Here is a 22,831-nt window from a genome sequence, read left to right on the forward strand (position 1 = left end):
GTCTCTAACCTGGCCCTATATTGGCTCCTTCCCCTCCCCAGGGTGAGAAGAGATGAAGGGCTGGGATTAAAGGGTTTCCTTCCTAGTGTCTGCTAGCCCCTGGAAACAGAAAAGGCTTCTTTCAACAAAGAATCGTATAGAGAAGTCTGGATGACAATGACTTTAAGATCTAGAAGGCCTCCAGCACTCTCGGGTTAAGTCCACAGCTGATGAATCTGGTGATGCTTGCCGCTTTGGGGGGTGCCCTGGAGGCAGCAGAGGATAGGGTGGTCTCACTTTCTGCACCTCGGGGCTCCCAAGTCTGAGAGAAAGGAATCCAGAAGAGAGATGGGAGGTGAGCCCAGTGGGGCCACAGATACTGAAGCAAGCGCCAACAACAGGTGAGCCTTGGTGCTTTATTGAGCAGGTGCAGAACCAGCAAGGGAAAGTGGGATGGAGACACAGTTATGTTCCCGGGAAAAGGTTTCAAGCTAGGCTTTGCAGACGGTGTAATTAGTGTGGTTGCTGCTTCTTGTAAGGCTGTGTGGCCGCAGAGCTTGCCAAAATGGCATCCTTAGGCATCAGGCCCCAGGAGTAAGCAAGGGGAAGAAACCTGGTGTCGGGCTTGGCGCTGCTGAGCATTCTCGTTCGTCAGCAGGTATGTGCTGACCCTGCACCGTGCGCTGTGCTGGCCCCGCAGCCCCACCCTGGCCTGCCCCTGAACCAGAGCTGAGCTCAGACTGCGGAGCCGTGGCCCTCACATGGGCCCAAAGAAGGGAGGCTGAGGCTCAGCGGGGCCCCGGCAGGGCAGAAGATCAGGCTTCTGGTCAGTCAGAGCCAAGTGTGAGCGGCATCTCTGCCCCACTGTGAGCCCAAGGGCAGAAGGCTACACCTCAGCAAGCACATCCTTGATGGCACTCGTGAGAGGAAAGGTCAGGTTCTGCCCACAGAAGGTGCCCCGGAAGTCATCCAAGTCCAGGGCCCACACCATGGCGCCAGCCAGCTGCCTGTTCTTCAGGTACCGCGCCTGGTGGGGAGACCCAAGGCGGGCGTGGCTGGGTTCCCTGTGCCAGGGTGCACATGGGGGCATGCTATCTAGACTCCTCCGCAGAGGAGAGGAAAGCAGACACCGGGACCCGAAACACCCCTGTAGCCAAGCCCCACCCTCAGTGCAGGGGGCGTCCCTCTCGCTTTTTATCTGGTGGGTGTGGCCTTGTGAACATACCTTGTTTTTGACGCTCTCCTGATCGTCATATGCCACCCACTGGTTGCCCTTGGTGGCATAGGGGACCTGCTGGTCACGGAATCTGTGGGTGGTGGCTCCGTGGAGGAAATCACAGATCTGAGCAGAGAGAGAACAGGGCAGTGGTGGCTGGAGAGCTGTGCTGAGACGTTGCTGGTCACTGTGGGGATGTTACCCCCCCAAATCTATTGCAGCCCCTTGCTTCATCCTGCAGGTTGCACCTGCCCCTAGAACCTGCAGATTTCACACAACTTTACTTAAAATTGATGCAAATATCCCGGGGTTCTGTGGCTGTTCTGCACTGACACTGAGGATTGGCCAAGGCAACTCAGAGCAGCAGAGGTTGGGTAAAAACAAAAGAACCTACCTCTTGGCCGTTGCTTTATCCTGGGCTAAAAGGAAGGCCTCAACTTGGTGGCCAGAGGGGATGAAGATGTGATGTGCCTGCTCTCCTCCTCCCTCCTCTCTACAGTGCTAGGTCTGCTGGAATTTTTTTTTTTTTTTAATTTTCAAAAGAGTAAAGTGGGGGTGATTTGGAGGGTCACCTTCCCCAGGGCTGCTGATGCTGTGGGAAATCTTACCTTCTTCCTAGCTCATACCTCATAATAAGCAAGGATCCCTTTCTCCTTGGTGAACCGGCCTGGTATTCCTGGCCCTGAGATGGGGGCACCCACATCTGTCTTGGAAGAGGCCAGAGTGAAGCTCCTCCCAAAAGTGGGGATGCCCATCACCAGCTTATTGGCTGGAGCCCCCAGCCTCAGCATGTAGCTCACAGCGTAGTCCTGGGCGTGGGCAGGGCAGGACAGTTTGAGCAGTTAGTCTCGGAGGGAGAAGGTCGTGCAGTTCCCACTGCTGCCTTGAAAGGAGTTCCAGGTCTAGATGCATCTGGAATTCCCTTCCTTCTGGGAACTTATAATGTCAGTCTAAAAAGCACTGTACAGTTTCCATCCCAAAGAAATCCTCTTAGGTGTAGGAAGAGATGCTGTTTCGTAGTTGCAGAAATCAGGTGACTGGCTCACATTTCACAGCAAGCAAATGGCAGGGCTAGACTAGACGCTTGGCTTCTCAGCCCCCAGCCCTCGTTTGCTCTCTCCCATCTGCCCTGTGCCTCCACACTATAGGCCTGTCAGGAGATATCTTGATTCTTTATGTAAGTATCACCTCCTCAGTTCCCAGAGCTGTGGAGAATGAATGAACATTGCGCCTCAGATTCCTCGTCTGTGAAGTGGGCCCCTAACCCCTCCCTTACAGGATTACCAAGGAATGGAGAGGTTGGTGTGTGAGCTCCAGCAGGTGGCAGGTCTTTGTGGCCCCCTCTCATCCTTCCCTCCTTCAGGACACTCACAGCATTACTGAATCTGTCAGAACTTGCATCTTCCTGGCCTCGAAACAGGGGGCTGTGATGTCCTACTGTCTGGCGCCAGGCTCCATGAAAGTCATAGGTCAAAAGGCTGATGAAGTCCAAGTGTCTATAGAAGAGTGGATGCAGGGCAAGGAGAAAAGTTTAAAAGCACACCACCCCAACAGAATGTGAGCAAGAAAAACAGGCAGTCATTAATCCAAAATCTGGTAGAAGCCGGTGACCAGACTAGGCTGCTGGACCCAGGCTCTTGCTCAGGGTCCCACAGGAGCATTCAAAGCAAGAACAGGGCTCTTCCTATCTGCTCGCAAAACACAACCGGGAGCTGCCCTCCAGCACATCTCAATCCCTACTCTCCAACCACATTCATCTTTGACAAAGCAGATTAATATCATCAGTAACTAGCCTTGTGGGGAAAGAGCAGGACCAAAGGATGGCCTGAAATTATGATTCCTTGTAATAAGGAGTAAGCTTTCTATACACACAGATTCGGGGTCTCCAGGTGGATTGCATGAATATGGGCTGTTGGGGCAAATGATTGAGAGCCACCTCATTCCCACCCTCTAAGTGATCAATGATCACTTGACCACCGTCAATGATCAAGGCAAAGAAATAGAGGAAAACAATAGAATGGGAAGGACTAAAGATCTCTCCAAGAAAATTAGAGATACCAGGGGAATATTTCATGCAAAGATGGGCACAATAAAGGACAGAAATGGTATGGACCTAATAGAAGCTGAAGATATTAAGAAGAGGTGGCAAGAATACACAGAAGAACTAGACAAAAAAGATCTTCATGACTCAGATAATCACAATGGTGTGATCAATCACCTAGAGCCAGACATCCTGGAGTGCAAAGTCAAGTGGGCCTTAGGAAGCATCACTATGAACAAAGTGATGGAATTCCAGTTGAGCTATTTCAAATCCTAAAAGATGATGCTGTGAGACTGCTGCATTCATTATGCCAGCAAATTTGGAAAACTCAACAGCGGCCACAGGACTGTAAAAGGTCAGTTTTCATTCCAATCCCCAAGAAAGGCAATGCCAAAGAATATTCAAACTACCGCACAGTTGCACTCATTCCACATGCTAGTAAAGTAATGCTCAAAATTCTCCAAGCCAGGGTTCAACAGTACATGAACTGTGAGCTTCCAGATGTTCAAGCTGGATTTAGACAAGGCAGAGGAACCAGAGATCAAATTGCCAATATCTGTTGGATCATCGAAAAAGCAAGAGAGTTCCAGAAACACATCTACTTCTGCTTTATTGACTATGCCAAAGCCTTTGGCTGTGTGGATCACAGCAAACTGTGGGAAATTCTTAAAGAGGTGGGAATACCAGCCCACCTTACCTGATTCCTGAGAAATCTATATGCAGATCAAGAAGCAATAGAACCAGACATGAAATACCAGACTGGTTCCAATAGGGAAAGGAGTATGTCATGTTCTATATTGTTACCCTGCTTATTTAACTTATATGCAGAGTACATCATGTGAAATGCGGGGTTGGATGAAGCACAAGCTGGAATCAAGACTGTTGGAAGAAATATCAACAACCTCAGATATGCAGATGACACCACCCGAGAAAAAGAAAATAAAGAGCTTCTTGATGAAAGTGAAAGAGGAGAGTGAAAAAGCTGGCTTAAAACTCAAAATTCAAAAAACTAAGATCATGGCATCCGGTCTCATCACTTCATGGCAAATAAATGGGGAAACAATGGAAACAGTGAGAGACTTTATATTTTGGGCTACAAAATCACTGCAGATGGTGACTGCAGTCATGAAATTAAAAGATGCTTGCTCCTTGGGAGAAAAGCTATCATCAATCCTAGATTGATTAAATTAAAAAGCAGAGACATTACTTTGCCAACAAAGGTCCATCTAGTCAAAGCTATGTTTTTTTTCCAGTAGTCATGTATGGATGTGAGAGTTGGACTGTGAAGAAAACTGAGCACCGAAGAATTGATGCTTTTGAACTGTGGTGTTGGAGAAGACTCTTGAGAGCTCCTTGGACTGCAAGGATTTCTAATCAGTCCACCCGAAAGGAAATCAGTCCTGAATATTCTTTGAAGTACTGATGCTGACGCTGAAGCTGAAGCTCCAATACTTGGGCCATCTGATAGGAAGAACTGACTCATTTGAAAAGACCCTGATACTGGGAATAATTGAAGGCAGGAGGAGAAGGGGATGACAGAAGATAAGATGGTTGTATGGCATTACCGACTTGATGGACCTGAGTTTGGTAATGGACAGGGAAGCCTGGCATGCTGCGGTCAGTGGGGCTGCAAAAAGTCAGACACGACTGAGTGACTGAACTGAAGTGATCAATTAAAGCAATTATTGCAATTAAAGCAATGAATCTACATGTGCCTGAGGCCCTAAAGAAGATTCTAGTCAGAGTGAAGAGTCTTTGTTTCTTACTCTTGGGTTTCCTAAGATCCATGTCTTGTTCTACCAAGAAGTCAAGCTGCTTGGCTGGAGACTGCTCATCGCCACATGCATAGGAGGCAAGGCGAGGAGAAGGGCCAGATGCATAAGAAAGGGGAGTCTCTGCAAGACAGAGTCCCTTGAGGACTCTCCAGCGGCCTAGAAATGAAAGGCATTATTAACTGCTGCTTTGCCCTTCCAAAGACTAGTGACTGGCTCATTTGTATAACTTTCTCTATTTCTTTTCCCACAAGCATACATTCGTAACAGTTTTCTCAATTGATCACCACAATATCCCAAGTGAAAAGAAAAGATAGGGATTATTATACCCCTTTTGACAGATAGGAAGGCTAAGGCACAGAGAAGTGATGTGACTGGCTCAAAGTCACGCATCTCTGGAGAAATTGGGACCAAAAGCCCAGTCTTCTGATTGTACATAGACTGCAAAGGCAGAGTAGGTCAGGAGACTTACCGGGATATCTGGGCGATGTCATAGCCTCTGTCAATAGCAATCTTCCCTGCGGGCACTGCTGCGCTGAGCAGGAGCTGCTCTGTGCCTGCTTGGGCTTCCCTTACAAACTCAGCCTTCATTTCCTGGTGGGGAGAGAGGCAGGTGAGTGACAGCAAGCCTTGTGGAGAAAGATCGTTGAGCATGTCATTGGCCTTCCCTGTCTGCTGTAATCTCCAACCAGACTGGAGCTTAGTGGGAATGATACACTGGTCCCATCTGCAGGCTCACCCATCCTTTTCCTAAAAAGAGTTTGGGCCGATCTCATCCCTACACCCCATGTATACTCATCAATATTCAATTTTTCTTTATCCTGCAGGGACCATGAGAATAAAGAGTGATCCCACTTAGCCCACAGATAGAGCTGGAAGACATCTGCCTGTTGGTCTGTGCCTTGTTCAAGGTAGTAAATGAGAACACAAAGCTACAGTGATTCACGCTGATTGTTGTTCAATCTGTTGTTCTCCTCTGTTCAGTCGCCAGGTTGTGTCTGACTGTTCGCGACCCCATGGACTGCCGCACACCAGGCTTCTCCGTCTCTCACCATCTCTTGGAGTTTGCACACGTCCATGTCCATTGAGTCAGTGATGCCATCCATCCATCTCCTCCTCTGTCACCCGCTTCTCCTTCTGCCTTCAGTCTTTCCCAGCATAAAGTCTTTTCCAATGAGTCGGCTCTTCACATCAGGTGGCCAAAGTATTGGAGCTTCAGCTTCAGTGTCGGTACTTCTAATGAATGTTTAGGATCAATTTCCTTTAGGATTGGCTGGTTGGATCTCCTTGCAGTCCAAGGGACTCTCAAGAGTCTTCTCCAGCACCACAGTCTGAAGCATCAATTCTTCAGTGCTCTGCCCTCTTTCTGGTCCAACTCTCACATTCGTACATGACTACTGGAAAGATCATAGGTTTAATTATATGGACCTTTGTCGGCAAAGTGATGTCTTTGCTTTTTAATACACTGTCTAGGTTTGTCATAGCTTTCCGTCCAAGAAGCATCCACCTTCTAATGTCAAGGCTGCAGTCACCATCCACGATGCTTTTCGAGCTCAGGAAGAGGAGATCTGTCACTGCTTCCACCTTTTCACTTTTTGTTTGCCATGAAGTGGTGGGACTGGATGCCATGATCTTAGGTTTTTGAATATTGAGTTTTAAGCCAGCTTTTTCACTCTCCTCTTTCACCCTCATCGAGAGGCTCTTTGGTTCCTCTTTGCTTACTGCCTTTAGAGTGGTATCATCTGCGCATCTGAGGTTGTTGGTATTTCTCCCGGCAATCTTGATTCCAGTTTTTAATTCACCCAGCCCAGCATTTTGGAGGATGTGCTCTGCATATAAGTGAAATAAACAGGGTGACAATATACAGCCTTGTCATAGTCCTTTCTCAATTTTGTACCAGCCAGTTGTTCAGATTCTAACTGTTGCTTATTGATCCACATAGTTTCTCAAGAGACAGGTAAGATGGTCTGGTATTCCCATCTCTTTAAGAATTTTCTACAGTTTGTTATGATTCACACAGTGAAAGGCTTTATTGTAGTCGATGAAAAAGAAGTAGATGTTTTTCTGAAATTCCCTTGCTTTCTCCATGATCCAGCGAACGTTGCTGATACTGTGAACAATTTGATTGCTCTGCCCCTAGGGTAACTAAAGATGCTTGCGCTGCCCCCAGATGGAGCTGAGTATCCTGATTAGTGCATGCTTGGGAGTGTGCGGTGTCAGTTTGAGAATGAATAGAGGACAATGATGCTCGACTAAGTGGCAGTGAGGAGTAGGTGCTCTGGTTAGCGAGCGCTGCCTCTTGGAACCCCAGCCCACCTCCCACTGTTTTCAGAGGATGTCTTCCCTGCTGTGTCAGACCTCAGGACACAGACCTGTGTGTGTCTCACCTTTGGCCCAGATCTCAGGACTCTGCAGCAAGGAGGCTTCAGTCTCCCTTTTCCTGCCTCAGGAGAACATGCCCAAAGATAGCTTCCGCCCTCCCCACTCCTTGGTGCTCCCTGCCTCCCTGCCCCTTTCCCCGGCCCGACCAGCACCTTGACCAGAGCGGTGAGATGCCGCTTGTCTCTCCACCCGGGGTAGAGCCATGCTAGGTCCAGTCCATCAAAGCCATGGGTCCGCAGAAATGGTGGCACTGACTTGATGAAAGTCCTGCGACTCTGGGTCTTGGAAGCTATTTTGGAAAATCTAGAACCAAAATCACCACAGTTGAGGGCTCAGCACCAAAATGCTGGGTGCCTTGGCCCTTTGGAGTGGTCTCTGGGGCATGTGCAGCTGGGAGCCTGAACTCACAGAGCTATCGGAGGGCATGGGTGGGACAGGACCCACTTCTAATCATCTTATTAACAGAAAGAACATGTGCAATATAATCAGATATCCCTGGCTCTGTCACCTAGTAGCCAAGCCATTTTGAGCAGATTATAGCCTGAGCCTCAATTTCCTCATCTGTAAAACAGGCATGAATGTAATATCTCACAGTGCTATTATGAGGATTACATGTGATAATGGTTGGACAGGATGCCTGACACATAGTAACCACTCAATAAATGAGAGCTGTTATAGCCATTACTTCAACTCTTTTTAAAGCTGCTCCAACTCTACCCATTCCAGGAAGTCCTCCCAGGGTCTCCACTCCCAAATTCCCATTCATTCCATCTCGCTCCTTCCAACCCTTAGGACAGTATCCCCTCAAATTTCTTTGTGTTCATGTCTGAGAAGTAGTAAAAAGAGCATTGGCAAGAAATCAGAACATTGGCTGCCATCTTGCTGTGTGTCTCTTGGCAAGTTCCTTCCCCTTTCTGGGCTCTGATTTCATGATTGCACATGATGCAAACTCCTGACAACCATTCACATCCCTGTGCCTGGCCATTCTGGGGTCCCTGTGACCTTCCATCCCATGGGTGTAGAGAAACCTATACTTCCTCTTATCCCATCGTCCTCTGGGGGATGCATCCTACCTTTGAGGACCGAAGTTCCATCCTCCAACAGATAGGAGGGTCTTCAGCTTGGGGTTCCTGTGGGGCACAGAGAGGCAGGAAGGCTGGTGTTGAGTGAAGTTGCTGTGAAGTCGCTAGTAGGCTTCTAGCTTCGGGTAGAGGCTGAATCAGGCCTCCAAGGCCCTTCCAACACTGAAATTCACTATTCTAAGGTTTTCTAAGTATTTGTGACACTTATTCTGAGATGTGTTGCCCATTTTTTTCCCTCCAGTGGGAAGCCACAATATGGCAAAATAGATCCATGAACATTTTCTCTGTGGAGAGGTACCTTCAGGGGACAGAGAGAGTTTCTTCTCCCAGGGGAGTCCAGCTATGCCTTTTTCTGCAGGCTTCTTCTATATCCTGACCTCTGCCCTCATCACTTCCTCCCATTTGAGCCAAGGCCCTCCAATTCTCCACCCAGAAGTGAGTCCCGGGGACCTTGCCCATCCCCTTGCTCAGGCGTACTCTACCCTGAAACCAGCCGTCCGCACCCTCCATCTTTCTCCTGCCCTAGCTAGCCAGTGACCCAACCTGTTCTTGAGTGTGTTCAGTGTGTCATAGAGCGTCACGTCATTCCACTCCCAGGTGTCGATCTCGTTGTTGCTTATGTTGGCAAAGCTGTAGATGACGTGGGTGCACAGGAAGGGGTCGATGGCATCTGGGAAGCAGCTCCCATCCCCCTCCCGGTACTGGGACCAGCTGGTGTAGTAGCAGATCAGCTTGTATGCAGCACCTGAGGAGAAGGCTAGGTGAGCCCTGGGCCACGGTTGAGCCTGGGACCCTCTGGCTGAACCCTGAGCTGAGCACCAGTGGGGTTTGGGGGGAGGGGTGGGATGGACGGGTAGAATTGTGAGCATAGTTAAAATTCTCGGTGAAAGGAACTGGCTCAAGGGAGTTCCCTGTCTGGTGAAAATAAAACCTGTTTTGAAAATGCTTAGGAAAGATCAAACACGGCATATAAATACACTGCAGACTAAGAGCAGAACACTGTATGGAGTGCGGGGGCCCTGGTGGGTAAAGATAAGAAGGGACTTGGTGCAAGTAAGGAAGGTTTCCTGGAGGCTTTGAAGGAGGGGAATGGCCCAGCCCCAAACAGCCAGTGTTAGAAGACCTTTGCCTTTCAGGAGTCCTTGATCTGAGAGGCTCTGGCCTGTCTCTTCTCTGCCTTCATGCGGGAGCTACCCCTGACTTGTAACCCGCCTAGAATGGCAGTCTCCGGGCCCCTCAGTGCATCCCCCTAGCTGGGACACAATAACCCAGTGGACCGGAAAGTTCCCACTCTCTTCTTTTTCTAATTTCTGCTGCCGCGGAGCAGGCCTCTTCTGCCCTCTTGATTGGAGTGGGCATCACTCATGCACACTGTTCCTGGGCTCCTGTTAGTGGTTCCCACTAGGCTATTGGTTGAAGGCTTCATTGAACCTGAGCCTTTGAAAGTTTTTAATTTTGAAAAATTTTAAATATACAGAAAAGTAGAGAGTAGTATAATAAACATCTATATACTCATCATCTTGGTTTAACAAATGCTAATGTTTCTGAGCCATTTGAATCAGAGAAGAAACTGGGAAAAAGTGCCAAGTTCCCTTCCATATAGCCCTCACCACACCCCCACCTTCCATGACTTAAAAGAAGGTTACTTACAGCTCTGGAGCAGCACCAGGACCACAAAACCTGAAGGGAAATCCAGGATGAGACCCCTTGCAAGCACCTCCGGCCCTACCTCCTGCTGCCTGCACCCGCCCCACCTCCAGGGAATCCAGGGCCTCCTCACACCAGGCACCTCCTCTCTCTCCCCTGGCTCTGCGCCGCCCCTTCTCCCGCCCGCTGCCTCTCCCCACAGCAGGTAGGAGGCCAGCCTTTGCAAGCAGCAGCTCTGCGGCCAACCCAGAGACCTGTCCGAGCCGCCCTCAGCCCCATCCTGGCTGCGGCAGAGGAGGGCATGGCGCGGCCTCTTCCTCCGGTTCAGGTTCCTGCTCCCCAGCTGCCTGAGCAGGACGCTTCCTGGGCCTCCAGCTTCCTCTTATATGTACCCTTCTCCACTCCCCTGCACCGCAATCCTCCCTTTACAGGAAACCGAGCTGTGTGTCAGTGAAGGAACTGGCAGACTGAAGTGGCAGGGGAGGAGCCCTGTGGGCCACTGGAGGTGGATTGGGAAACCCTGGAAAGTCTTGAAAACTTGGGCCAGGTCTCCCTGAGGCATCTGCCGGTAGAACAGCCATTAGAGGGATGATCTGGGGGCTCCTGGGGCCAGTGACTCAGCCTCCCACTCACTTTTCTCCAAAAGCCAGCAGTTCCCCTGCTTTTCTGGCAACCCCTACCTTTGCCTCTCCAGCTCTCTGTCCAGGCCTTCGGCCAGGCTGAAACTGGGCACAATTGAATTCTGCAACCCGCAGCACCTCCAAACAAGGCTGTTATTTCTTCTCTCCCTGACCCCGGCATCACCCTGCCTGACCCTATCTCCTCCTCTCTAAGCCTGTTTCCCATAGCAGCCTGAAGGTCAAGGTGAGGGCCACAGAGCCTCTCAGCGACTGGCATGCTGATTGTTTAACAAGAAAAGCTAGAGAGGAGTGGGAAGTTGCTGGGTGGCACTCTGAGACCTGCTGCTGCTTTCCCTCCTTTTGAAATGCCAGTTACAATGAATGAGAAAGAATTTGGCAAGTCTGAGGCTTTGGTGAAGTACCAAGAGGTAAAAATGCAGACAACTCAGTTTCCCCCAGGAGCAGATCATCTCAGATCAATAACCTCCATTCCCTCAGCTCCTCTCTTTTGAAGCCCAATGATACCACCCCTTTCTAGATCCTTCGGTGATTTTTTTTTTTTTTTTGTCACTCTTCAGATAAGAACAAAACTTAACAAGGCTCTGCATGATTTGTCGTATTTGTGGATACATTTTGAGCCAAAGATCCTGGACAACTCCATTCTTCATAGGCTATAAACGAATTAATAGGCAGGGAGTGAAAAATTCAGAACGCCAGTTGCTGGAATAGGTCAGAGGGCTTCTCAATAGATACCTTTACTTTTACACTAACATTAGGTACTAATCCGATGTCAGCCACACTGCTGGAATAGGTCAGAGGGCTTCTCAATAGATACCTTTACTTTTACACTAACATTAGGTACTAATCCGATGACAGACCTCACCAAGAGAGGGAGGTGGTGCTCCTCAACCACCTTGTAAGTAAAAGTCCTTGCTCTCTGTCTCCTGCAGGCTTGTGAGCTAGGACAGAGCACTGCTCCCACCCCCAGCTCATTGCACGCCTCTCTCATCTGTTTCTGGAGTCTAAGTAATCCTGCCACTTCACTTCCTTTGTGTATTGAAACTGTGCCTTCAGTCAAAACAGCCCCAGGGTTTTCATTTCCCCAAAGTCAAAGCTGATAGTGAAGGAGCCTCCTGCCCACCCTGGGTGCACGGCTCCTGCCTCCTCGGGCCGCAGGTCATAATCTGCATATTCTCATCTTAACACACTTACTCATCCTTCAGACTGCAGCTCAGCAAGCACCTTCAGAAGAGGCAGACTCCCCTGTGAGGGAAGATCCCTACTGGGGCTGTCAGAGTACTTTGTACCTCTCTTCCTAGCACATGACTCTGTTATAATTTTACATCTTGTGTCTGAGTGCGGATGTCATTAATGTCTGCCTCCCTCAGTAAAGGCAAAGACAGGGTCCTGTTCTACTCACATTTGTGTTCATCCCTAGTGCCTGACACATAGTAGATGCTTAGTAAAGTATTTACTAAGTGACTGAATAAATGAAAAAATGATCTCAGGATGGTACACAACTCTGAACTCTTCTACTTTGAATTTGGAACCTGAGGTGTTAGAAATTTCATCTTTTTCAATAGTTATGTCACCTTGTGAATAACCAACCCTGGAGGTACAATGAAAACCCAAAGAAAGCACCCTGACCACTTTTCCCTGATCCAGTCGTTCTAATCATCTGCTCTTTTCATTCATTTACTCATGCAACCAATGCTAACTGAGCACTTACAGTTGCCCTGCACTGCGGGAGGCGGTGGAGGCAGAAAACCCAGTGAAATCAGAGAGTCAGCACCTGTCCTCATGAAGCACTTGGTCTGCAAAGAATATGGACATTAAACAGCGGCTCGTATAAAGCAGTAATTCATCACAACTGTGAAACGCTCAACAAAGTACTTCTGAGGGTTAGGAGAGTTTATGAATGCTGTGGGTGGTCAGGGAAGTCTTCCTTGGGAAACGATGTTTCAGTTGAAAGGGGAAGAACAGGCGCTAACCTGGCAAAAACATATGAGGCAGGAGAAACAGGAAAAGCCCATGATGGGAAGAGGCTGCCGTGTTCCAGGACCTGCATGGATTTAAGAGGTTGAAGCACAAAGTAGGGTAAGAGAGGCACCGTGGTGGCCCCGACAGTAAAAAATCTGCCTGCAATGGATGAGAACTGGGTTTGATCCCTGGGACAGAAAGATCCCATGGAGAAGGGAGTGGCTAACATAACAATTCCAGCATTCTTGCCCAGAGAATTCCAGGGACAGAGGAGACTGGCAAGCTACAGTCCATTGGGTCACAAAGGGTAGGATGCTACTGAACGACTTTCACTTTCTTTCTTTCACTTTGAAGAACGAAGTAGGGCAATGAAGGCACAGATAAGGCTGGATCAGGAGGCTGTGGGCAGACAACTATGTCAGAGGACAACTTTCTGGATCCCAGGGATAGCCGCTCAGGCATAACTGTTTTGAGGATCCTTTCCTGTTGCATGGAGCACCAGAACAAATGAAGGTGATGTTAACATCCTACCAAGTATTTGAGGGGAAGTTCTTTATTCACAGTCAGGTCTCTTCTTCAAATTCATTTCCAAATCCTCAGCTCCAGCATGGTGTTAGTGCCAGCACATACTAAATGCTGTCAAAGACTCAGGCACAGAAACATTTGGACAAGTAAACAACTGCAAAAGTAACTTCAGAAAGAAAACTTTGTTGAATACAAATTGCAACAAGTATTTAAAAAGTGAAAAAAGATGACTAAGGCTACCATGTTCATAGAAATTAACAGCTTTCTTATGTGTCCATCATATTCAGTTTATCTTCACTTGTTAGCATGGTAAAAATCAAGAAGAAAATAGTTTTCCTCAAAAAGTCCATATTTATGAGAAATAGTCAGAATTTATTATTTTGGAGTCTGAAACCAGTCAGGATAGCCGTTGTTTTTGATTTATCTCCATATAAAGAACTTCTTTCTGGAGGCTTGTGAAACTCCTAGGCTGGGAATTACTTTTATGTGTCAGAGAAATTTTACCATCCTTATTAGCACTATTTTCTCTTAAATTCCCATGTTTGTTAATATGCCTGCCAATAAATGAAATTTTGGAATTTCACAAATCATAAAGCTGTCCCAGAAAAGTTTTCCTGAGAAGACTTCATAGATATCATCCTTACATGTAAAATGTAATCTTTGTTCCTTTAAAAAGGGCTTATCACACCTAATTAAGTGGAATTTTTGGCATAGTCAATACTCAATTACATTCTGGTAGGAAAAATGGATAGATTCTTATTGAGCCTATATAAATAAACTACACAAGTATTAATCACAAGTATTAATCACAATCCAAAGGTAAATAAGCCATATCAGTTTGGTTACATTGCCTCAAACTTATAAAATACGGAATTTGGCCATGAAAAGTATAGGAAATCAGTAAAGGCACTTTCCATACTATTTAACCTGTGTTATCATTGTTCTGTAGACAAGCCAAATCAATACATGTCATTATAATTTACAAAATTGTTCTTTTTAAATTGTGCTAATGATATATCAGCTTATAATATATTTAAGATCACTCAGGTTTTCGTTTTTGTTTTTTTTTTCTTTTGAAATCTGAAAGTTCAATTGGGACAAAATGACATTCAAAATGTAATTTAGTAGGCTCTAAAGTATAAAACTCAATGGCCGTGAGTCTGAGTGAACTCCGGGAGTTGGTGATGGACAGGGAGGCCTGGCGTGCTGCGATTCATGGGGTCGCAAAGAGTCGGACATGACTGAGCCACTGAACTGAACTGAACTGAACGTATAAAAATAAACACTAGATTTAAAATAAAACTGAAGACAGAGAATTTAAAATATAAGCTATCTGTAATATTTTTTGCCTTGATTATATGTTGGAATTCTAATATTGTGGATTACATAGGGTTAAATAAAATATATTACTTTTAAAATTAAGTATATTCTAAGTTGAGGGTAATAAATAGATTAAAAGGAAAGGTTTTATCCTTATGCCAATTAATATAAATATTAATCATATGAGATCAGTCCATTTAGTCTATTTAACTGTAGGTAATTCATTTTATTTTATTGACCTGGGGTTAGGTAGTCTATTTCTGGAGAAGGAAGTGGTAACCCACTCCCGTTTTCTTGCCTGGAGAATCCCATGGACCCCTGATGGGCTACAGTCCATAGGATTGCAAAGAGTTGGTTACTGCTGAGTGACTTAGCCACAGCAGCAGTCTATTTCTACAAAGTTTTATACTTTCAGGTGAGTTGCATACCTTGTATGTAACCACTGAATTCTGCTGTTGCAGGATGTGAGCCATAGATAATAGTGACTCTGTGAGCATGTTGTTGTTTAGTCGCTAAGTCCTATCTGACTCCTTTGCAACCCAATGGACTATAGCCGGCCAGGCTGCTCTGTCCATGGGATTTTTCCAGGTAAGAATAATGGAGTGGGTTGCCATCTCCTTCTCCAGGGTATCTTCCTTACCCAGGGATGGAACCTGCATCTTCTGTGACTTCTGCATGGTAGGGGGATTTTTTTTAACAGTTACCTACCTCATGCACCCCTCAATGTTCATGACTATGTTCCAAAAAAGCGTTATTTACAAAAACAGACAGCTAGTTGTATTTGTCCTGAGGGCCATAGTTTGCTGACCCTTATTCAAATCTAGACCAAAGTAATTCTAGAGAGTCTGACTCGGTGACTCGGCTCAGTCTGATAGAGGCCCAGTGTCCATTTATTTAGGGAGGTAATGCAAAGAAATAGAGGGAAACAATAGAATGGGAAAGACCAGAGATCTCTTCAAGAAAATTAGAGATACGAAGGAAACATTTTATGCAAACATAGGCTCAATAAAGGACAGAAATGGTATAGACCTAGCAGAAGCAGAAGATATTAAGAAGAGGTGGCAACAATACACAGAAGAACTGTACGAAAAAGATCTTCACAACCAAGATAATCACGATGGTATGATCACTCACCTAGAGCCAGACATCCTGTCATGTGGGCCTTAGAAAGCATCACTACAAACAAAGCTAGTGGAGGTGATGGAATTCCAGTTGAGCTCTTTCAAATCCTGAAAGATGATGCTGTGAAAGTGCTACACTCAATATGCCAGCACATTTGGAAAACTCAGCAGTGGCCACAGGACTGGAAAAGGTCAGCTTTCATTCCAATCCCAAAGAAAGGCAATGCCAAAGAATGCTCAAACTACAACACAAATGCACTCATCTCACATGCTAGTAAAATAATACTCAAAATTCTCCAAGCCAGGCTTCAGCAATACGTGAACCATGAACTTCCAGATGTTCAAGCTGGTTTTAGAAAAGGCAGAGGAACCAGAGATCAAATTGCCAACATCTGCTGGATCATCGAAAAAGCGAGAGAGTTCGAGAAAAACATCTATTTCTCCTTATTGACTATGCCAAAGTCTTTGACTGTGTGGATCACAATAAACTGTGGAAAATTCTGAAAGAGATGGGAATACCAGACCACCTGACCTGCCTCTTGAGAAACCTATATGCAGGCCAGGAAGCAACAGTTAGAACTGGACATGGAACAACAGACTGGTTCCAAATAGGAAAAGGAGTACATCAAGGCTGTATATTGTCACCTGCTTATTTAATTTAGATGCAGAGAACATCATGAGAAATGCTGGGCTGGAAGAAGCACAAGCTGGAATCAAGATTGCTGGGAGAAATATCAATAACCTCAGATATGCAGATGACACCACCCTTATGGCTGAAAGTGAAGAGGAACTAAAGAGTTTCTTGATGAAAGTGAAAGAGGAGAGTGAAAAAGTTGGCTTAAAGCTCAACATTCAGAAAATGAAGATCATGGCATCTGGTCCCATCACTTCATGGGAAATAGATGGGGAAACAGTGGAAACAGTGTCAGACTTTATTTTTGGGGGGGCTCCAAAATCACTGCAGATGGTGATTACAGCCATGAAATTAAAATACTCTTACTCCTTGGAAGGAAAGTTATGACCAACCTAGACAGCATATTGAAAAGCAGAGACATTACTTTGCCGAATAAGGTCTGTCTAGTCAAAGCTATGGTTTTTCCAGTAGTCATGTATGGATGTGAGAGTTGGGCTGTGAAGAAAGCTGAGCACCAAAGAATTGATGCTTTTGAACTGTGGTGTTGGAGAAGACTCTTGAGAGTCCCTTGGACTGCAAGGAGATCCAACCAGTCCATTCTGAAGGAGATCAGTCCTGGGTGTTCATTGGAAAGACTGATGCTGAAGCTGAAACTCCAATACTTTGGCCACCTCCTACAAAGAGTTGACTCATTGGAAAATACTCTGATACTTGGGAGGGTTTGAGGGCAGGAGGGGAAAAGGACAACAGAGGATGAGATGTCTGGATGGCATCACCGACTTGATGGACATGAGTTTGAGGGAACTCCAGGAGTCGATGATGGACAGGGAGGCCATGGCCTGCTGCACTTCATGGGGTCACAAAGAGTCAGACATGACTAAGTGACTGAACTGAACTGAACTGAACTGTACCTGTGAGTGTATGTCCTATGGGGTTCAACTCAAGAGTAGCAGATTCAGGGTTTTTTTGTTTTTTTTTTAATTGATGTTCCTTTGTTAGCTATTTCTTTAGAAGACTGAATTTCTGATTTTTCAGCTTATAGCAGGGGCCTTTAGCAGATGCAAGGAAAACTAATTTGCATTTATGATTAATAAACTATCATCTGTAATAATAAGATTACAGGGTTCTGGTTAATCAAAAGATGGGGTAGGATTGTAGAGCCTGTTTTATCTAAATATAATATGCAATCCATTTGTGTGAGAGAGTGAATGCAGAGCTGCATGGATGTCTTGTACCATAGCCAGGAGATGGCTCCTCTAAGGGCTTTCAACACTTAAACAGGCAACTAGAAACATCTATAGATCCTCCATTCTTAGAATCTTAAGCCAGGCACTTTGGACTAAGATAACAGTCTCTTTTGGAGCCTGGGAAATAGATGAAGTTTGAAAAAAATAGGTTATACACTAAGACAATTGCAGTAGACAGAATACAGTTTCTCCAAAGACAGCCATGTCCTAATTCTTGAACCTGGAAATACAGCACCTTACACACAAAAAGAGCTTGGAAGATGTGTCTACGTCAAGAATCTTGCAATGGTGAGATTACTCTGGATTATCCGGGTGGGCCTGATGTAATCATAATAATCCTTCAAACCCAGAAAAGGGGATGTGACAATGGAAGCAGAGGTTGGAGTGATCAGCTCTGAAGACGGAGGAAGGGGCCACAGACCCAGGAATGCGGTGACTTCTTGATGGTAAAAAGGCAAGAAAATGGACTCTACCCCAAAGCCTCTAGAAGGAGTACAGTCCTGCTGACACCTTGATTTTAGCTCCACAAAATTTACCTCTCGAACCGTAAGAGAATAAATGTGCCACTGAAGTCTGTGGGGATTTGTTGCAGAAGCAGTAGGAAACTAGCGCAGAGGTTGTTTTCTCCAACTAGCAACAAGGAAATAGAATAGCTGAATTCCCAGGTCATTCAGCCACTGTGACAGAGCCTGCCCTAGAGCCCAGACTTCAGTTTTGTTCCGACAGGCACAGCCTAAAGCAGGCCTGAGCTCAGGGACTTTGAGGCCATGCCTGAAAGTGAGGGTTCTCCTGCAAAGCCTTGGGAGGTAACACCTGCACAGTGTGAAACGAATGCCCCTGGAATGTTGAAGGGGCCACTGCAGCTCCCTTAATAAAAGCAAACTTCAGGCAGCACTGCCTGAGTTGGCGCTGGAAGAATTCATACACGGGAAGGGCAACTGGACCACGTGATCCCACCTTGAGAGGCTATCAGCAAAGTGGCCTTGGGACACTGGTTGTCCTTCAGTGAACACTCTAGCCCAGGAGGTGGCACACCATCCCTCTGCCGAGTTGGGTCTGAACCACTACATTCAACTAAGACATTAGGGGCAGCTCCGGGGTGTCAAAGGGAAGTGAGCACTAAGCGATGGATTCCAGAGGAAGCAGACCCTCCAGCTGTGGTCTCCCGCTGATGCTGCAGGAAGGGTGCCATCTCACAAGCACTTTTCAGGGATGCACCCCTGTTCCTGAGCTGGGGTTAAGAGAACCAGGCCCAAAAGACTGGAGATCCTCTACTGTCTGCCTAAGACCAGTCTTAGGAGCTCTGATTTCCAATAAAGATTTGCCCTTTCCCTGCTAACGTGCAAACCTGAGTCCCTAGAAGAAAAAGTCCCCGCACTTTCTTCCTCTCCTAAGGGAGACCGAACTCCTGCCCTATAGACGTGACCTGGCTCACAATCCAGCCCACAGGAATGTACCAGTCACCCAATGCCATATCAGTTTCACATGTACACTGGTCAAAGCACTAAACTCTTCACTGGAGCTTAGGATTCTGTCATACCATTTATCCATTCTGAGGGAAATGGGGGCACTTTTTTATGGGTTCCAAATACTTGGCACTTATGCCAATCACCACTTTGGCAGTTCCTGGAATGGAGGTATTGTTCTTATCCTTATTTTGCAAATGAGCAAACTGAGACATGAATTTCCCCAAAGTCACACAGATTTTAATGTGGCAGAACAAGGGTTTGGACCAGACTGTGGCTTTTCAACTGCTGAGAGCTGGGGTGGTTTAAGAAAGCCTCCTGTCCTGGGAGAAGAGCAGGAAGAGAAGGTTAGAATGACCGTATGGTAAGAAGACTCATGGTACATAGTCAAACACTAGAACAGAATGGAGGAAGTCAGGGCTGTCCTAGATAACTGGTGGGATCTTGCCAAGAAAGGCAGTCAGGAGCTAACTATAGAGCACGACCACGTCTCCGGAAACTGCATTGGGCTCTGAACTCAGCCACTTCTCCCTGTTGGTGATTTTCCATTCTCCCCACCATTCCCCTGCAGTGACTAGCTTTTAAACCTGAAGCTGAAGGTGACAGCCAGGAAGCAGATAGCAAAGGAGTCTTTGTCCAATTTTGCAGCTAATTTTGGAGGAGAAAGAAATCCTACAATATGGTGCTTGTGTGGGCGTTTTTGAGAAACTGTAAAAATGTGGGGAGAGTGCTGAATTCCTGGTGGTAAGGAAGGAGGAAGAAAAGAACTCACAGGAGATGGGACCCAGGCCTGCACCTACCATCCTTTCAGGAGGTAGTTACTGAGCCCTATTAGGTGCCAAGTCCTGTCCTAAGTGGTGTGGGTAGGAGTGGTGAGTGCGTGGAGGGATTTAGTTTACCTTGCATGGCCAGGGAGGTCTCTCTGGAGAGGTGAGCTTAAGCTTAAATCTGAGGGATAGGAAGTTAGCCATGCCAAGAAATGGGAAAGTGAGCTATAATACCATATGCAAAGTCCCGGGGTGAGAAACAGCTTTGATTTTTTTTTTTTTTTAAGTAAGAGAAAGAGGCAGTCACTGGCTATGGCAGACTGAGCTAAGGGGCACAGAGGCAGGAGGCCCAGTGGAGAGAGAGAGGACTGGGTCAGCGGGACCTTGTAACCCAGGGGGCGGAGCTTACTCTGTGTGCAATCAGATGACACTGGATGTTTAAGCAAGGAGGTATGTGGTAGGATTTGTGCTTTTAAAAGCCACTCTCGTTGCTCTATAAAGAGTAGATATAGAGTGGAAAGAGGTAAGAACATAAATAGCTACTAAAGAGTTCAAGCAAGACACGTCAAAGCCTGCACCAGGCTGGTAGAGATGGAAATGGAGATAAGCGGGCAGATTCTAGACATTTATTGGAGGGGAATTAACAAACTTACTGATGAGCTGGATGTAAATGGGTGATGGAAAAGAAGGAATCAGGAACCACCTTGGACTTCTAGCAACTTGGAGAGGATTGTGGTAATTTTCTAAAGTGAGGAATACTTGGGGTGAGGATAGGCTTTAGAGTAAAGAGTTCTGTTTCAGACATGGTAAAGATGAGCTGTTTACACTTCCTCTGAGTGGAAATAACAAGCAGGCTTATGGATATATATGTCTGGAGCTCAGAGGGGAGCCTTGGACTAGAGAGATAGAAGTATGGGAGTCGTTAGCATAAACATGCTATTTAAAGCCATGAGAACGGATGAGATCTTCCAGAGATGGAAGGGCAGCAAGCCCCTGTCCAAGCCCGGTGATGGTTAGAGATCAGGTAGAGATGGCAGCACCCAGAAGGTACAGCTGGAGCCGCTTCATTCAGCCAAACACTTTATCCAGCCTACAGGCTTGGCTGCACAGATGCTAGAGACACCAGAGGAGGAGGACACGGCCCCTGCCCTCAGAGGCTCACAGTGTGTGTGAGCATGTATGTGAGCCTGTAATTACAGTACAATGTGGTAAAGTAGTTATAGAGATGGACCCAGGAGAAGGAGCTGAAAATGTCTGCTGGTCTCTGAAACTGGGAGAATGGCTGAGTCTATGGGAGGGGCCATGAGCCCCTGGAAGATGAAGAGAAATGATGCAGAGGCTTGGAATTATTCCTGGTCTGATGGATCTCCCATGAGACTCCCCAAGTCTCCTTGAACTTCAACTTCACCTTCAACTTCACCTCTCCCCAGCCCTCCACACCCTAGTCTTCTTCCACCAGAATACCCACTGTCCATGCCAACTCCATACAGATCACTCTTAGTTTCCACCCCTGTCTCCAGCCCCAGGTCTCCACCCCTTCCCAGACAGGCTAGTGCCCTTACAAAGAAAACTGCTTTTAAAAACAGGATTGGCTACAGAGCAAAATTACTCTGGCACCTTGCCCTCTCTCTAGGCAGGATGTTGTCTCAAAAACTGCTGCTTAATTTCCTACTGTTGAGAAATCGTTTATGTGGACCAGCTTGTTTTTCACGCTGCTTGAAGAAGAGAAATGTGTCTCACTGAACTGCTCAGAGAGAAGCCAGTTCAGCCCCCGCATGAGTGCAGGTGAAGACCCTCCTCTGCCCACCCTCCCCCCACCCATCCACTGCTGGGGGAAGGGAGCCTGGCTGCACTTGCTCACTTTGCTTCTAGGTCAAGGCGCCCTGTGGCTCACTCTCCCTCGGCTAGGTCCAGCCCATGAACTTGCACAACCCGGCCCCGCCTCTACTTCCATCATTGTCCTGTGTGTGCCTCCTTCGTGTGTGCCACGTCCCATCAGCCTGGCCGTGCCCTGGGGATCCTGGCACTCAGTCCCTGCTTGGGTAATGCTCTGCCTCTGGGATTGAGGAGGGTCTGAACCCACATCCAAGGCTCAGTCTCAGTGCTGGCACCTCTGTTAAAGCCCTCACCCATCACCCAACCAAAGAAAATTTCTCTTTCCTTTGAACATGTTTAGTTTGTTCCTCTTTGATTCTTTATGGCATTTTAATCTTGACGTATAATGCTTCAGGCATGCGTGTTGCCCCTTCAGACTCTACAAACTCCAGAAGATCAAGCCTTGTGTCTGGGGTCCAAATCTCATTTATCTCCATCCACAGTCTCAGCAGAGATCCTGTAAAGTTTGTGGAATGGATGAGTTTTGATTAAAGTTGTAGGGGGATCCTTGAGATGATGTGGGAAACGCAGCCTAAGACTTCATTTTATTGGTTCTCTGGGAAAAATTTATCTCTCTGCTAAACGCAGTATGTAAAGGGATAATATCCATTCATTCATTCATTCATTCACCCATCCATTCATTCAACAAACAATTATTAAGCATCTTCCATGTACCAGAAATAATGTTAGATGCTGGAGAATAAGCCTGGTAAGTTCTTACTCAGGTAGAGATTCTGTTCTAACCCAGGGAAACAGATTATAAGCAAGGAAAACATCACTTAGTGGTAAGTGCCATGATAAAAAAAATTAAGTCAGAATGATGTGATAGTGTGACTGGGAAATGAGTGCCAGGGCTCTCTGAAGAAGAGGGTCTTAAGGAAAGACCTGAAGGATGAGCACGACTGGCCACAGAAAGGCTGAGCAAGAGCAGTCCGTGAAGCGGGGGACACAAAGCTCTGAGACTGGGGAACGTGGGAAGAGAGACAGAGCGGGTTTAAAGGCTGTGAGGGCTAGAAGGAGGGGAGAGTGACTGGGTCACGGGAAACAAGTGTTCAATAGGGAGCTGATAGTGAGATAGCCCATAAAGGGTGGCATAGTATATAGAGCTTTAAAATAAAGGATGAATTTGAGTCCTGATTCTAATTATTAGTGGTGTG

At 46.7% G+C, this 22,831-nt stretch overlaps 1 protein-coding gene across 2 annotated transcripts; it reads right to left on the reverse strand.

Annotated features, from left to right (window-relative positions):
- Nucleotides 1-467: 467 nt before the first annotated feature.
- CHI3L1 (chitinase 3 like 1) lies at nucleotides 468-10,468 on the reverse strand. 2 transcript variants are annotated; one of them, XM_068986270.1, is made up of 10 exons: nucleotides 10,374-10,468; nucleotides 10,123-10,152; nucleotides 9,016-9,217; nucleotides 8,464-8,520; nucleotides 7,543-7,693; nucleotides 5,481-5,602; nucleotides 2,568-2,691; nucleotides 1,822-2,004; nucleotides 1,205-1,321; nucleotides 468-1,006 (listed from the first exon to the last, which is right to left on the reverse strand). In XM_068986270.1, exons 1-10 carry the CDS (start codon nucleotides 10,420-10,422, stop codon nucleotides 866-868), a joined length of 1,176 nt encoding a protein of 391 aa, XP_068842371.1. In that variant the 5' UTR covers nucleotides 10,423-10,468; the 3' UTR covers nucleotides 468-865. The 2 variants fall into 2 exon arrangements, with proteins under 2 accessions (XP_068842371.1, XP_068842372.1); XM_068986271.1 differs by lacking the exon at nucleotides 1,822-2,004.
- Between the last annotated feature and the right edge of the window lie 12,363 nt (nucleotides 10,469-22,831).

Source organism: Capricornis sumatraensis, chromosome 14 (assembly GCF_032405125.1).
Source record: "Capricornis sumatraensis isolate serow.1 chromosome 14, serow.2, whole genome shotgun sequence".
Taxonomy (NCBI): Eukaryota; Metazoa; Chordata; class Mammalia; order Artiodactyla; family Bovidae; genus Capricornis; species Capricornis sumatraensis.